This window comes from Tyto alba, unplaced genomic scaffold, assembly GCF_018691265.1.
Source record: "Tyto alba isolate M040663 unplaced genomic scaffold, T.alba_DEE_v4.0 Super-Scaffold_30, whole genome shotgun sequence".
NCBI classification, from domain to species: Eukaryota; Metazoa; Chordata; class Aves; order Strigiformes; family Tytonidae; genus Tyto; species Tyto alba.
The window spans coordinates 1,961,176-1,977,594 of record NW_024881305.1 but is presented as its reverse complement, the minus strand read 5'-3'; the positions used below and the strand labels follow the sequence as shown (position 1 = coordinate 1,977,594).

Genomic DNA, 16,419 nt, shown 5'->3' with positions numbered 1-16,419 from the left:
ACACACACACACACACACCGTGGATGAAGGATGGAGAGTGGGTGCGGTTCTGGCCCCACGTGTCGATTCGGGCCTCAGTTTCCCCAGCCGCCCCCCAAAGGGGCTGGTGAGGGGATGGGGCAGGGGGGGGCACTGGAGAGGGTTGGTGGGGAACTGGGAAGGAGGAGCCCCTCGGGGGTCTTGGGGTGGGGAGGCAAAAGGGGGGGTCGAGGGGAGGGGGGTGACAACGCAGGAGGCACCCAGGGAACGGGGAAGGAGGGGACAGGGGGCAGATCCGTAGTGGGGGGCACAGAGCGGGGGTGGGATGGGTGCAAGGGGATGCACAGGGCCGGTGGGGGGCTGCTCAGAGGGGCCACAGAGGGCCCCGGCTCTGCCCACCCTCAGTCCAGTGCCCCTTCCCTTGCTCCCTGTTCAGCAATGGAGCAACTGGGATCGGGGCAGTGCCTCCCCCCCCACCGCACTCCGTGCCTCAGTTTCCCCAGGGCACAGCCGTTAGCTTCCAAGGGGGATCCCCATCACTTCCAAGGCTCCCTCCCCCCCCCAAAAAAAAAGCCTGCACAGGCTGCGAACTTCCTCCTGGCAGTGCCCTGGACCCCAGCCCATGGGTGCCCGGGGTGGGGGGTCCGAGTGGGCCCCATCCCCAGGGCCGGTGTGTGGAGGGCAGCCGGCGGGCGCCGCGTGTCCCTGCCGCAGGCCCCGGGCGTCACGTGCCCATTGCTAGGTTACGAGGACCCAAAAATAAATCCATCCAAACCAGATTAGAAACGCGGGACCTCGGATGAACCGACCCCGTCGTACCGGGGCCCGTAGATGGTTGCCGGTGGCTCCCCGGTCACCGCAGGCACCGGTCACGCCAGCACAACTGTCTCCCGGTGAGTAGGAGGGCTGGGGACCCGTGGGAGCACCCATCCTGCCCCACATCCCCCCCTCACCTGCCCTGGGTCCTGCCCCTTGCAGCAGCACAGGGATCAATCCTGCCCCCCCCTACACACACACCTTGGCTCGGTAACACGGCTGTGCACCAAAATCCAGGAGGGCACCCTACCCTGGGGGCCCACCCCAACCTGGGGGCCCACCCCACCAGCCGCTGCCTCCTCCCTCCCTCATCCTGGTGCAGATGGGGGTTCAGCCACGCTGACACACACCCCAATGTTTTGGGGGGTGTCCCACTCTGAGGAGGTGCAGAGCCAGCCGCCAGCACCCCCTGAGCTAGGAAGGACCCAGCTGCGAGGAACGTTGCTCCCCTCTCTGGGTGTCTGAAACGGGGAGCACATGGGGTGGATCTTGAGAACGGAGGGGTGCTCTGAGGGTTTTTCTCCTCCCTGGGGAAACTGAGGCAGGGAGCCAGGGTGGCTCCTGCCCTGTCACGCCGGTATCAGCACCGGCACAGGCAGATTTATGGCTTCGCTGTTTCCTGCCACCGGAGCATCAATAATTCAGGGCCCGGGCGGCTGAGCTGCCGCTGCACGGCCCCACAGCCACCTGCAAATTCCTCCTGTCCCCCTCTGAGCTGCCCTGAAGCTGGGGGAGACACCCCCCCCCAGCTCTGGGGGCACCCCACGCACCCCCAGCCCCTCTGCCCCAGCTGTGCTGGCCACCCTCCCTGGCACCCACCCCACATGGGTCCCCAAAAGCAGGGCCCCCTCATGCAGCCCCCAGACCTGGATTTCCCTCCCCCACCCCGGTTTTCCTCAGGGAGGTTTTGCCCCCTGAAAAGGGGCTGGCTGCTGGCCCCCCCACCCCACAGCCCAGCCGGACCCCTGGGGGACTCAGCATGATGGGTGCTGGGGGGAGCTGCTTTGGCACCCCGGTACCCAACCACCCTGACAGCTCAGCATCCTGCCTCCCCAGCATCTTAGCACCCCAGCACCTTGTCACCCCAGTACTCCAGCACCCCCAGTACCCCATTATCTTGGCACCCCAGCACCAAGAAACTATGGCACCCCAGTACCTCAGCATCCTGGCACCCCAGTATAGCAGCACCCTGTGACCTTGACAGCCTGGCACCATGATGTTGTGGCACCCCAGCACCTTGGCACCCCAGCACTGTGGCACTCCAGCACCCTGGCACCCCAACACCCCAGCACCCTGGTACCCCGACACCCCGGCACTCTGGCACCCCAGCACCCTGGCACACCGGCATTCCAGCACCCTGGCACCCCGACACCCCAGCACCCTGGCACACTGGCACTCCAGCACCCCTGCACCCTGGCACCCCAACACACCAGCACCCCAACACCATGGCACCCTGGCACCCCTGCACCATGACACCCCAGCGCAGTGGCACCCCAGCACCCTGGCACCCCAGCACCCCTTCACCTTGGCACCCCGGCACCCCAGCACCCCTGTTTCCTGTGTGCATGGCTGAGGGGTGGACACGCACACATGCACACGTATGGCAGGTGCATCCATGTGCGCGCACACACGTGTGAACCTGGTGGGTTTGTAGGCGTGTGTGACTGAGGATGCACACACGTGTACCTGGTGCACGCGTGTGTGCACGTGTCTCCAACGTGTGTGTGTGTGCACACTCAGGCATCTGCATGCCTGCCCGTGTGTACATGCCGCACACGTGTGTTCCCATGTAGCACACACACCTGCAGCTGGGCCGCCGGCACCGATCCTGGCCGGCACACTGCCGGTGCTGTGCCAGCTCCCCCCAGGACACCCGGGTCCCCCCCAGGTCCCCACTGTGGTGGCACAAGGATGGGGACACCCAGCACCCACCGATGGGCCAGGGAGGTTGGGGTGTGGGTGCTCCCAGGCAGGGCACCCCGGCTCTAGGGGGGTCTGGGTGCTGGGTGGGGGCCGGGCTGGGCAGGAATTAGCACCTGGATTGAAGTGAAGAAATCAAGGACAATCAAAGGACAAAATTCTACCAGGTGTGTGGGGGGGGGGACTATGGCAGCGGGGGGACAGCACAAGGTGGCACCCAACTGTGAGGACTGCATGTTGGGGTGCAGGGAGCAGCTGCGGGGGGGGGGGGGCGACGACACATGACAGGATGAGGGGCACCCTGGGGACACCCTGCTCTGTGTTGCAGGGGGTCCCCTTTAATTACGGCCCCCCTCCCCCCTTCCCTAAAATGCTGCATCATCTCAACGCGGCTTATTCCGGCTCCTTCCCCTCTAATTTTGGACCCAAAAAAACAAGCAGAAATGTTTTGCATCTAAAAATACACCCGGGAGGCAGAGACACAACCGTGCTCGAGGGGGGTGGGGGGCCACAGGGCACCCCTGCCTGGCCGGGGGTGGCAGCACCCAGGGGTGCTGCTGGGTGGGGACCCCAGGGCAGGATGTGTCCCCTCCATCCTAGGGGTGGCGGGTGGCACTGGGATGGGGTCGGTACTGGGGAATTTGGGCTGGAATGGGGGGGGTGGGCCAGTGCCACGGGGTGTGGGCTGGCACGGTGGAACGTGGGCCAGTTACCACCAGTGGGTACCAGCACAGCAGGGTGGGGCTGGTTTGGGATGGAGTTGGGATGAAGGCGGGATGGGGATGGAGGTGGGGCTGGGGTGATGTGGGATGGGATGAGGATGGTGTGGGGATGGGGACGGAGATGGGGAAAGGATGGGGATGGAGATGGAGGGGGAGATGAGGATGGGAACGGGGATGAGGATGAGATGGGATGGGGATAGGGATGGGGACGGGGATGGGGACAGGGATGGGGATAGGGATGAGGATGGGGACAGGGATGAGGATGGGGATGGGGACAGGGATGGGGATGGAGGATTGGGATGGGGATGAGGGTGAGGATGAGATGGGATGGGGAGAGGTATGGGGATGGAGAGGGAGATGGGGATGAGGATGGGCAGCATGGGGATATGGATGGAGATGGGGATGATGGGGATGGGGGCAGGGATGGGGATGGGGACAGGGGGTCGGGATGGGGATGAGGGTGAGGATGAGATGGGACGGAGAGTGGGATGAGGATGGAGAGTGGGATGAGGATGAGGATGGGGACAGGGATGGGGATGAGATGGGACGGGAAAGGGGATGGGGACGGTGCCGGGGCCGGTTCCTCCCGAGGGGCTCAGCCCGGGGGTCGATGCGCGGCCCACGAGGGGTTAAGCGGGCGCTGCCTCCATTGGTGGGGGGCGACGCGGCGGCAGCCAATGGGGATCGGCCGTGCGCGGGGTGCGCCGCGCCGGGCCCGCCCCCAGACCCTGTCCCGGGGCCGCGGGTGCGCGCGGCGGGCGGGGGCCCCGGCCCGGCCCGGAGCGGGTCGGATCAGATCGGCTCCGCTCGGCTCGACTCGGCTCGACTCGGCTCAGCTCGGCTCAGCTCGGCTCAAGCTCGGTTCGGCCCCTCTCGGCTCGGCCCGGCCTGGTTCGGCCCACCCGTCTCGTCTCGGTTCGGCCCGGCCCGCTCGGTTCCGTTCGGCCCCGTTCGGCCCCGCTCGGTTCCGCTCGGTTCCGTTCGGCCCCTCTCGGCTCCGTTCGGCTCCGCCCGGTTCGGTTCGGCTCGGCCTCCCCTGCCTGTCCTCCACCGCACCGGCCCCGGTACCAGGCCCCGGTAACGCCCCGGGAAGCGGCGGGGGGGGGGGTGGGGGGAGCATCCTCCCGCGGGCTCCGTCCGCAGCAAGGCCGGGACCGGGGGAACCGGGGGAACGGGGGGGCCGGGGCCGCCTCCGCAGAGCCGGGGGGGGGGGGTGGGAGCGGGGCTGCGGCAGGCGGGAGCCCCGGGGCAACCCACGGGCGTTCTGTGACACGGGGTGACAAAGCCACCCCACGCTGGGACACCAGGTGACCAAAAGCCACCCCCTTGCCGCTTCGCCAGAGGGGAGCTGCGAGCCTGGCGCGCGCGTGCACGGCAACGGGCGGCCAAAGCCACCCCATGGTGCCTGCCGTGACACTGGGTGACAAGGCCAGCCCACGCTGTGACACCGGGTGACCAAAGCCACCCCGTGCTGTGACGCGGGGTGACCAAAGCCACCCCGCGTTGCCACACCGGGTGACCGAGCCACCCCATGCCATGATGCCAGGAGAGCAGCTAGCCCAGGGCACGCTGTGACACCGGGTGACCAAAGCCACCCCGCGCTGTGACACTGGGCGAGCAGCTAGCCGTGACACTGGGTGGCCAAAGCCACCCCGCGCTGTGACACCGGGTGACCAAAGCCACCCCGCGCGGTGACACTGGGCGAGCAGCTAGCCGTGACACCGGGTGACCAAAGCCACCCCGCGCTGTGACACCGGGTGACCAAAGCCACCCCGCGCAGTGACACTGGGCGAGCAGCTAGCCGTGACAGTGGGTGGCCAAAGCCACCCCGCGCTGTGACACCGGGTAGCCAAAGCCACCCCATAAGCACGTGCTGTGACGCCGAGTGACCAAGCCACCCAGCGCCGTGACACCAGGCAAGCAGCCAGCTTGGCCCGTGCTGTGACACGGGGTGACCAAAGCCACCCCGCGTTGCCACACCGGGTGACCGAGCCACCCCATGCCATTTTGCCAGGAGAGCAGCTAGCCCAGGGCACGCTGTGACAGCGGGTGACCAAAGCCACCCCGCGCTGTGACACTGGGCGAGCAGCTAGCTGTGACGCTGGGTGGCCAAAGCCACCCCGCGCTGTGACACCGGGTGACCAAAGCCACCCCGCGCTGTGACACCGGGTGACCAAAGCCACCCCGCGCGGTGACACTGGGCGAGCAGCTAGCCGTGACACCGGGTGGCCAAAGCCACCCCGCGCTGTGACACCGGGTAGCCAAAGCCACCCCGTAGCCCCCAGCCTGCCGCGCTGGGGGTGACAGCCATGCCGGTGCCGTGTCCCCCACCCCCGTGTGACACCGGGGGGCGGCGCGCGGCCATGGGGGGGTTCAGGGGGCCGGGGGCCCTGCTGCCGCTAATGCCACTGCTGCTGGCGCTGCTGGCGCCGTGGGGGTCCGCGGGCGGGAGCTGCCCCCCGCGCTGCGTCTGCGCCTCCAACATCCTGAGCTGCTCGCAGGCGGTGCTGAGCTCGGTGCCGGCTCCCCTGCCCCGTTTCACCGCCGTCCTTGACCTCAGCCACAACAACGTCAGCCGGCTGCGCGCCGACTGGGCGCCGGGGCGCCTGGCCCACCTCCACGCCTTGCTGCTCAGCCACAACGGGCTCTCCTTCGTCTCCACCGAAGCCTTCGCCCACGTCCCCCACCTGCGGCACCTGGATCTCTCCTCCAACCGCCTCCGCGCGCTGGAGGAGAACCTCTTCAGCGACCTGGCCGAGCTGGAGGTCCTCCTCCTCTACAACAACGAGATCTCCGCCGTGGACCGCACCGCCTTCGATAACCTCAGCCGCCTCCGCAAGCTTTACCTGGGGCAAAACCGCATCGCCCGCTTCCCCCTGGAGCTGCTGCGCGACGGCAGCCGCCTGCCCCAGCTCGCCCTGCTCGACCTCTCGGCCAACCGCCTCCGCAGCTTGCCCGTCGGCGAGCTGCAGGCGCTGCCGGCCTGGCTGCGCGACCGCCTCTACCTGCACGGCAACCCGCTGGCCTGCGACTGCCCGCTCTTCCAGCTGTTCGCCCGCGGCTGGCGCCGCCGGCTGAGCGCCGTGATGGATTTCCAGGAGGAGCTGCGGTGCTCGCTGCCCACCGCCCCGGCGCCCGTCGGGATCCTCGCCCTGGCCGGGCGGCAGCCGCTCAACTGCAGCGAGGCGCGGGAAGCGGTGCTGGAAGCCCACCTGGGTGACACGGTCACCCTCAGCTGCGACACCCGGTTGCGGGGGGTGCGTAGCCGGCACTGGGTGACGCCGGGAGGCGAACGGGTGCTGCAGGAAGGCGGCAACGGCAGCGCCGCTCTCCTGGCGAACGGCAGCCTGCAGCTGCGGGCGCTGCGCCCCGAGGACGCCGGCACCTACGCCTGTTGGGTGGGGGGTCCCCTCCTCAACGAGACCCTTTACGTGGAGCTGCTGGTGCACAACTTCACCCTGCACGGTCCCCACGACACCCTCAACACCGCCTACACCACGCTGGTGGGCTGCATCCTCAGCGTGGTGCTGGTGCTCATCTACCTGTACCTCACCCCTTGCCGCTGCTGCTGCTGCCGCGGCACCGACAAGCCGCCGGCACCCCGCGACGACAGCATCAACTCCTCCGTCCTCAGCACCACCCCCAACCACGCCACCGGTGTCCCCGGGGAGCCTTGCCGGTCCCGGTCACCCTCCACCGCTGGCCCGGGGCAGAACGGCAGGTTCAAGGTGGGGGGGACCCCCCAGCCGCCTCCCCGGCACGGCCCCAAGGTGCAGAGGAAGGTGTCGGATCCGGACTCGGTCAGCTCCGTCTTCTCCGACACCCCCATCGTGGTGTAAGGGGCTGGGGGGGGGGGGGGAAGGACACACATCACGGGGACGGTCCCCAGGGACACCCCATGTCCCTGCCACTGTTGAGACTTGTCCCCAGTGGATGCGCTGCGAGCAGGAGGGGCAGCCTGGACCCCCCCCCCATCGCCACGTCCCCCCCAGTTTGGAGGAGGAGGAGGAGGGGGGGGTTGGGGGTGACATGCCATCACCCTACCCCCCTCCCCGGACTGAGCATCGCTGCTGCCCACCCGCACCGTTCTCTGCCAAGGTCACCCCCACCGTGGGACCGCGAGGGACAAGTGGGGGACAGCGTGGGGGGGGGGGCACCGGCCCCATTGCCCACCAGGCTCCACAGGACCATGGGTGACAGCACCCAGTGCCCCCCCCCGCCCCCTCCAGGGACAGCAGCACTGTATGTGTGTGTATGGGGGGGGGGGTGGGGGGTGTCCCCCCACTTTGGCAGGGCAGCCACCCCCCCTCCCCAGCATGTGTATCGCGAAGCATGAGTCCCACGGGGGGAGCATGTGCCACCCCGGCCAACGCTTGGCTGGGACACACACACACACACACACACACACATACATGGGGCATGTCACCCCCCCACCCCCACCCCGGGGGTGCAACCCCTTCCCCCCAACACCTTCCTGACACCCCCCTGCAACCCACAGCCACCCCCCCACCCTGCAAGGAGCAGGATCCCAGGGGCTGTGGCACTCCAAAGGGGGGTACCCCCTGCAACCCCTGGCCCTGCACCCCAGCCCGTGTCCCCTGTGTCGTCCCCCCCCCACACACACACCACCCCCAGGCCGTGTGTGTGTCCCCCCCCCACTGGCAGCTGCCTGCTGATGCCTTGGCCAAAATAAACGTGTTTCCCCATCGTGCCTGCGCAGCCCTCGCCCGGTTTCGGGGTGCTAAAAGGGTCGTTCCCCAAAATGGGGTCCCCTCGCTGGGTGTGGGGAGGGTCGGGCTGAGCCAGGGCCCCTCCTGCCACCTTGGTCCCCATCTGGGGGATGTGGTGGGGGGGGGGGTGTGGTGGTGGTGGTACAGGGAGGAACAAGGGGTTTGGGAGGGGGGTGGGGGGGGAGCTCACCCCGGTCACCCCCTGGTGCACCCAGGTTCCAGGGGAACCCATCCCAATGCTGGGAGGAGGCTAATGCTCACACCCCCTCACACCCCACTGACCCCCACCCCAGCATCCCATTGACCCTTACGGACCTCCACCGGCCCCCCCGCAGCCCACCTATGGCCCCCAGTACCCCCACCCCCCCACTCCTCAGGCCCTCCAGCACCCACCTCTCACCCCATGGGGGACACCCCACGGTTCCCAAACGTGATGGGAACCTCCAAGACACAGCCCACCCCCCCCTCACCCCGCTCCCACTCCACACCCTCTACAGTACCTGGCTTTTTTTTTTTTTTTTTTTTTTTTTAAAAAAAAAAAAGAAACAAAAAACAGCAATAGTAATTCTTATAAATATCCGCGGTGGCCCGGTGGCCAGTCCTGGGCCAGGACCCCCCCGGCCGCGGCCGCCTCCTCTCCCGGGGGCTGGTTTAGCAGCAAGAGAACAACTGAGAGTCTTGAGGTATTTTCCTGGAGGTTGTTTTTTTCCTTCTTGTTTCCTTGGGGGGGGGTGTTGGGGTTGTTTTTTTGTCTTTTTTTTTTTTTTTTTTTTTTCCCCCCCTCCCCCGCTTCATCGACTTTTCGGCATTTTCCAGTGGGGGCTTCCTCACCCCCCTGATGGAGGGACGCAGGGGGGACACCCGTGCTCATGGAGGGGGGTGGCCCCGGTGGCCCCTCCGTTAATGGGCTTTGGACTGTGGGAGAAGAGATGCTGGGTCAGCCGTGGGGACCGACCCTGGGGATGGGGGGGCTGGCGGAGACCCCGGGCCCGTGGTGTCCCCCGAGCGGGTTAGGATGTCCCCAGAGGGAGCAAGCATGGCCCCAGAGGGTCCCCACCTCAGCCCCCCACCCAGGGTTAAGGTGTCCCCACAGCATCCACCCCCCACCCCCAGGATGTCCCAGCACAATGTGCCCCCCCACCCTGTGCCAGGTGGCACTGAGAGAGTCCCCAGTGTCCCTGACACGGGCACGCCCCATGGCATCCCCCCACCTGGGGCCAGTGTCCCAGAGGGTCTCTGGTGTCCCCCTACCCAGGACATGAGTGTCCTAAAAGGTCCCCGTGGTGCCCTCCACCCGTGCCATGCTCAGAGGGTCCCCACAGCACCCCCCACCCATAACCAGTGTCCCCCAGTGTCCCCTACCCGAGGCCAGGGGGTACCCAGAGGGTCCCCCAGTGCCCCTCACCCGGGACATAGCCGTCCCTACGGTATCCCCAGCTTGGGGCCACATTGTCCCCCTGAAACCAGAATGTCCCCCTGGTCCCCCCCCCCCAGGACCAGGGGGTTCCTCAAGGCACGGGGGCACACAAGCAGCCCCAAGCGCTGGGTGGAAGTGGGGCCCCACCTTGTCCCCTGGGGGTGCTGGTGGCCCTGGGGGTTGCCCCCCACCTTACAGCCTCACACCCCAATGCCACTCCGCACCCCCCAGGAGCACCCCAAACACCCGCTCCCACCCTTCCCCCCCCCCACACCCCAAAAATCTCAGCAGGGACCCCCATCTCATCCCTTACCTTCAGGGCGTTCCGCTTCTCCTCAAAGCCCAGGGGGGTCCCCGGCTTCTTCCTGCGGATGGAGCCACCCGAGTCGGGGGGGGCCGAGCCGGGGGGCGGCGGGGGGCCGGGCAGGGGGGGCACAGGTTTGGGCTTGACGGGCCGGCAGTACGTAGCCGCGTTCTTGCGCTTCTTGACCTCGTCCTCGGAGATGCAACGGGGGGAAGGCGGCAGCGGCGGCACCCCCGGGCCGTGCAGCGGCGAGCCTCGGGGGTCCGCGGCACCGGGGGGGCCGCGGCAGTCCGGGGGGGCGAGCCGTTTCACCCGCGTCGTACCGTTGAGGATGGCGGTGGAGGAAGAAGCCGGGCAACCCGGGGAAGGGGTGGGTTTTGTCTTGCTGGAGGGGGCCAAAACCTGGCAGCCGGGGTTTTTGCTTTTGACCCCGTCCCCCGAACAGGTCCGTTTATAGGGGGGGCCACCAGCGGCCAGAGGGGGCTTCCGTTTGCGGGGATCCGGATCCATCCCGCCGGCCGCTTCCCGGGCTCGGGAAGATTTGCTGGCCTTGGTGGAAGGCAACTTGCTGAAGGAGGGCGAGGGGATGTTGGCGGGCAGCGGGGAGGTGATGGACTGGCTGCCCCCCCCCCCCGCACTCCGGCTGGCTGCAGGCGGCCGCTGCGTGGGGGGACCCCACCGTGTAGTTGAGGCTGGCGGGGACCCGGCTCTCCCGGGTGCCGGGGGGGGCCGCCGCCAACGAGGTCCGTGGGGGGGGCGAGGGGATCGGGGCAGTGGGGCCGCAGGGGGGGGCAGTGGGGCTGGGGGGGGGGCGGGGGGGCGTGGAGAGGCGGCTCGGCGGCTGGAGGGATCTTCCTGTGGGAGAGGGAGGGGAAGGGTGAGACGGGACCCCCGCCCCCACATACACAAATCCCCATCTCTGCACAACCCCCCCACACACCCCGCTCACATCCCCCAAAATTCCGGTGGGGAGAGAGTAAGATGGGGACACCCCCCAAATCCCCGCTTCCATCCCAGCATCCTCACCTTGCGCTCCCCAGTTTAGGCAGGGAGGGGATGAAATGCATCCCCCCCCCCCCCCCCCCAAATCCCCACTCCCATCTCTGTCCCATCCTTCCTGATTCAGGCAGGGAGAGGATGAAACGGGACATCCCCCCCCCCCCAAATCCTCACTCCCATCCTTAACCCCTGCAATGTGCTCCCCAATTCAGGCAGGGAGGGGTGAGACCGGACCACCCCCTCCCCCAAATCCCCACTCCTCTCCTTGCCACTCCCCCCCCCCCCCAATTCAGGTACACCCCCTCCATGCCACACCGGGACCCCGGGGCAGGTAAATCCCACCGTGGGGCTGGGTGGCTTTGCACCCCGGCACCCCAGCACACACTGTTGTGTCCCCCCACACCCCACAACCCCCACCAAGGCCGCCCCCCGCCCCCCCCCCCCCCCCACCTCCACATGTGGGAGCTGAGGTGCCGCTCCAGCATGGAGCCCAGCGCCGAGCAGAAGCGGTCGAGCCGCCGGTTGAAGACGTAACAGCCTGGGCTGACCAGGCGGCTCCCGAAGGTGCAAAACTGGGGGGGACACACACACACAGAGTCAGCGTGGCCCCCCAAAACCCCCCACCTGGCACAAAGCCAGCAGCAGGACTCAGCCGGCTGGGCTGGCGGCAGGGGTTTGGGGGGGGGGGGGGGGTGTCTCCATCCCACCCTCGGGGTCCCCTCACTCACTGCCTGGGGCCGTGGTGGGCGCGTGGGGGGCCAGGGGGGCTCCTCGCCTCCCTCCTCCTCACTCTCCTCGCTCGACACACGGCTGCCCCCCTTGGGCAGGGGGAAGGGGAACACCCCCGTGCCCCCCTCCCCGGAGGCAGCTGGCGCATCCTCAGCGTCGCTGTCGGAGGAAAGCCGGGCCCTGCACCGGAAAGGTGGGGGGGGGGGAGAGATTTTTTTTAGGGTGCTCAATATAGGGGGGGGGTCCCCACCCCATCAGATGCCGGGGTCCTCACCTGGGGAGCGGGCAGTGGGAGTGGAGCTGTTTTGCTCGGCAGGGAGAGGCGCTGGGGGGGCCGGTGGGGGTCTGCGGCAGCAAGGAGGGGTCCTGCTGGGGGGGGGGCAGCGGTTCCTTCCCGGGGGGGCTCCTCTCCTTCGGGGACTCGCCCTTGCGGGAGCTGGCCTTCAGCTCGGCCACCAGCACGTCAAAGTCCTTGGCCCGACCCTGCACCTCGCGGCGCTGGTGGACGGAGTGGATCTGTGCCGGGTGACAGCGGGGAGCGGGTAAGAAAACACCCGTTGAGATACACACCCATCCCACCAAACCCACCCCCCCCCAAAAAAAAAAACCCTCGGGCAGGATGATGATGGTGTCCCCCACCCCGGCATCCCGCTACCTTGCAGGTCAGCAAGCGGGTGCAGATCTTCTTGGTGTCGGGGTTGAGCACGCCGCACTGCCTGTTCAGGTCGCACTCCTTGCCTGCGGGCAGAGGAAGGCAGCGGGATGCCGGGGGGGGGCCGAGGGGGGGGGGGGGTGCTGAGCTGTGGTTTTGGGGGAAGGGGGGCAGGGAACAAGGGCTTTGCCCCCCCGCCCCACCCATGTCTGGCCCTGGTTGAGGTTTCCGCTGGTGTGGATGGCAGGATGAGAGCGGCGGCGGCAGGGGGGGCTCCAGCGGCTGTTGGCAGGGGGGGTGGGGGGCATGGCCTCACTGGAACTGCCATGGGGCTGGGGGGGGGGGTGCTCAGCGGGGGTCACCCCAACCCACCCCGGCCACAGCTAGAGATGGAGACCCCCCCCCATCCTTGGAGCGAGAGGCCGCAGCATCCCCGCTCCGGGGTGGGGGGGCAACAGCCCCAAGAGTCATGTGGGACAGGGGAGGGCCACCATCCCCTGGTGTCCCCCCCCCTTCTTTTGCCCCCTCCCTGGGGTGAACCCCCCCCCCCCCCCCTTCTTTCACCCCCAGCCTGGGTTCTGCTAATGGCATCGCTCACTGTCACCCGAGGGTGCCCGCGAGCACCGCAGCATGTCCGACTCCCACATTTTGGGGGGGGGGGGGACACGCACAATGGGGAGGGGACGGGGGGACGCGAGGTGGGGAGGGTGGGGGGGTGGGGAGGGGGGGGGCGGGGTTCAACCCTGGCTCACGCTCTTGCCGCACGCCGCCGCCGCCGTTCCTCCGGGCCAGCCGGCACCGCGGGCAGAGACCCTAAACCTGCCGGGTGAACGGAGCTGCGGTCAGGGCACGGCCCCGCCGGGCGCGGGAGCAGAGGCGGGAGATGCCCCCTCGGTACCTACCCCGCTGCCAGACCCGGCCGCCGAAAGAACGGGACCGGGATGCCGCGCCGGGATCCGGTGCCGTGCGGCACCGACTTGCCGCCCCCACCCCGTCGCCGGCAAGGAAAGGGGGACTCACGCGCCAGCTTCTTGTGGGACCTGGGGGGCGGCTTGGAGGCGCCCGCGTCCTTCTCCCCCGGGGCGGGCGCGCTCTCCGGTTTGCACCCGGGGCCGTCGGCGGGCATCGCCGAATCCCCCCCGACCCCGGCTGGCACCGGGGGCTCTTTCGGCACCGCGGCGGTGGCGGGTTTCCCCACGGGTTCCTTGGAGTTGGTGGGTACGGCTTTGGGGGGCACCTTGATCCCGTGCCCGTCCGGTTTGGGGATGCTGGGAATCTTCTCCAGGTTGACCACGGGCACGAACAAGCTGAAAGAAAATTCAGGGGGTCGAGGCGAGGTGGGGGGGGGGGGGGGGGCGGGTCAGAATGGCCCCGCGGCACGGAGAGGGCAGAGCCGTCCGTCCCGGTGCTCACCAGAGGTTGTTGTCCTTGTCCGGTCGCTCGGGCAGGGGCTGGACTCGCCCGCGGGCACCCGGGGGCTTCTCCCGCAGCGCCTTGGCCGCGCCGGGGGTCCCGCCGGCCACCGGCTGCCCGTTGACGGCGACGTGGCACTTGGCGGCGGCGCGGGCGTACAGCTTGCTGAGCGGGCCGTGGCGGCGTTCTGCCGGGGACAGGGGTTTTTTGGGGGGAGCCTGGCATTAGCCCACACTGGGGGGGGGGGGGGTCCCACTGCTGTGAGCCCCTCCCCAACCCGTGTGCCAGCACAGCCAGCCCCAGCCGGCTTCCCGCATCCCTCCCGGTGCCGGCGGGGATGCCACGGCGGGGGGGGATAACCGTGCCTGGAGCCCCCCCTTCCCTGCCCCGGCTCACCGCAGTGTTTCTGGAAGGCTTGGGGCTTCACCACCTGGCTGCAGTGGTTGCAAACCACCAGGTAAAACTCGTCGTGTGCCGGGCAGTGGCCGAAAATGTTCATGTCTGCGGGGCGAGAGTTCGGTGAGCGGCACGGCACGGCTCTCGGTGAGACACCGCAGCCCAGGCTGGAAGGCAAGCACAGCCCCAAAACACCGGGTTTTCTCCCCAAAGGAGGGAGCTTACCTTCCTTAATCAGGGTCATGGCATCTAGCTTCTTGCCGCCGCTCTTCCCGCTCTCCTCCAGCTCCGACCCTGATCCTGTCAGAAAAAAAAACCCGTCAGCAGCGGCCGGCACGGGGACGGTGCCGGCTTCCCCCGGCCGCATCCAGCACGGGGTGCGGCCGCCGAGGCCTCGCCGCCACTCCCGGTCCTCAAACGCCGCCAGCACTCCCGGAATAATTAAACCAGCTAAAATTAGACCAGAGGGACGGATCCACCCCGGGATCAGGGTTGGCCCTCGTGGCGTGCCGAGGTCCCCGTCCCGCCACCCCATGCCGGTAGCCCCAGTGCCAGCGGGATGCTGGTGTTGCCGGGGACAGCCCCGTCCAGGCTGGGATGGGACACCCCCCGGGGACACCCCGGTCCCCAGCCGGTGTGGCCCCACAGCTGCTGCCCTCGCTGGATGTGCCCAACGGGTGTCCCAGTCCCAGGCTCTGCAGCGGGGGGACCAGTGTCAACCAGTGACGGTGTTCTGGTCGGCCACGCCATACTGGGGGCTCAGAGCCATCCGGCAGCGCTATACTGAGCACCCAGTGCTGTCCAGCGGTGCTATACTGAGCACCCAGTGCTGTCCAGTGGTGCTATACTGAGCACCCAGTGCTGTCCAGTGGTGCTATACTGAGCACCCAGTGCTGTCCAGTGGTGCTATACTGAGCACCCAGTGCTGTCCAGTGGTGCTATACTGAGCACCCAGTGCTGTCCGGCAGCGCTATACTGAGCACCCAGTGCTGTCCAGTGGTGCTATACTGAGCACCCAGTGCCGTCCGGCAGCGCTATACCGAGCACCCAGTGCTGTCCAGTGGTGCTATACCGAGCACCCAGTGCTGTCCAGCGGTGCTATACTGAGCACCCAGTGCTGTCCAGTGGTGTTATACCGAGCACCCAGTGCTGTCCAGCAGCGCTATACTGAGCACCCAGTGCACCCCCCAGCCCCATCGGGCCCTGCTGGAGCAGGTACCCAGCCCTGTCCAGCTGGGCCTTGCCGTACCGGGCGCCCAGCCAGGAGCGCCCGTGCCCCATCCAGCCATGCTGGGACCCCCCCCCCCCGCCCCCCCCCCCCAGCCCCCCCCAGCCCCCCCGGCCCCCCCAGCCCCCGCACAGGGCCCTGGGGTGCCTGTTCCCAGCGCCCACTGGAGCGGTTCCCACCCTCCCAGTACAGCGCGCCTGGCTCCCAGCGCAGGGTACCCCGGTACCGGGGGTCCCAGTACCCCCCTGCCCAGCTCTCGGCGCCCACTGCCCCGCCGCCCGGTCTAACGACGGCAACCGGTTTGGGGCCACCCCAGTTCCCGGCCCGGGCTACCCCAGTGCCCACCCGGCCCGGAGATTAGCCGACACCCGGGATGGGGCACCCGGGAACCGGCTCCCCGTCACGGGCGCACGGTTCCCAGCGACCCGCTCTGGGGTACCCCGGTGCCCGCTTACCGCGCGGCGGCGCTAGGACCGGGGGGGGGGGGCGGCGGGCGCGGCTCCGTTCTCGGCTCCGTTCTCGGTAGCCCCCCCCCCCACCCCCCTCCCGTCGCCCCCCCCCCCCCCCCTCCCGCCGCCACCGCCCCTCCTCACCCGGCTCGGCCGGCGGCCCGGCCCGCTCCACCCAGGCGCTCCAGCTCTGCCCCGCGAACTCGTCGAGGCTGGGCAGCCGCCGCTCCGCCGCCATCGCCGCCGCCGCGCGCCCACGCGCCGCCATCGCCGCCGCCGCCGCCGCCGCCGCGGGAGCGCGCACCGCCCCCCCCCCCCCCCGCCTCTCCGCCGCCACCGCCCCCGCCCCGGCGCCCCCCCCCCTTCCTGCGCATGCGCCGAGCCCGCCCGCCCCAGGGCACCACGGGAGGTGTAGTCCCGCTGCCCGCCCCGCCCCGGGAGCTGGACGGGGCTGGGGACCGGGGGGTCCTGAGCACCCCCTGGGCGGGGCTGGGGACCCCGGGATGACGTGGGATCCCTGTATAGGGACTGGGCACCCGGAGGTTGCGTACAGCCCCTATACGGGGCTGGGGACCCGGGGGTCCTATAGACCCCCTATAAAGAACTGGGGACCTGGAGGTTGTCCCTATACAGGACTGGGGACCCAGGGGTGAAATCTACTCCCT

General features: G+C 68.9%; 2 protein-coding genes across 2 annotated transcripts; one reads left to right on the top strand and one right to left on the bottom strand.

Moving 5' to 3' along the window:
• The first annotated feature begins 5,158 nt into the window (after window positions 1-5,158).
• On the top strand, window positions 5,159-8,148 carry AMIGO1 (adhesion molecule with Ig like domain 1). The gene has a single exon (XM_042800211.1). The coding sequence runs from the start codon at window positions 5,747-5,749 to the stop codon at window positions 7,274-7,276; it is 1,530 nt and encodes a 509-aa protein (XP_042656145.1). The 5' UTR covers window positions 5,159-5,746; the 3' UTR covers window positions 7,277-8,148.
• A 735-nt stretch (window positions 8,149-8,883) lies between these two features.
• ATXN7L2 (ataxin 7 like 2) lies at window positions 8,884-16,027 on the bottom strand. Its single transcript, XM_042800207.1, is given in 13 exon segments — window positions 8,884-9,082; window positions 9,898-10,521; window positions 10,523-10,694; window positions 10,696-10,743; window positions 11,338-11,459; window positions 11,616-11,796; window positions 11,891-12,132; window positions 12,272-12,354; window positions 13,289-13,575; window positions 13,682-13,868; window positions 14,078-14,182; window positions 14,303-14,377; window positions 15,899-16,027. Coding segments are annotated over 13 exon segments (2,265 nt in total). The 5' UTR covers window positions 16,023-16,027; the 3' UTR covers window positions 8,884-9,067.
• Window positions 16,028-16,419: the final 392 nt, after the last annotated feature.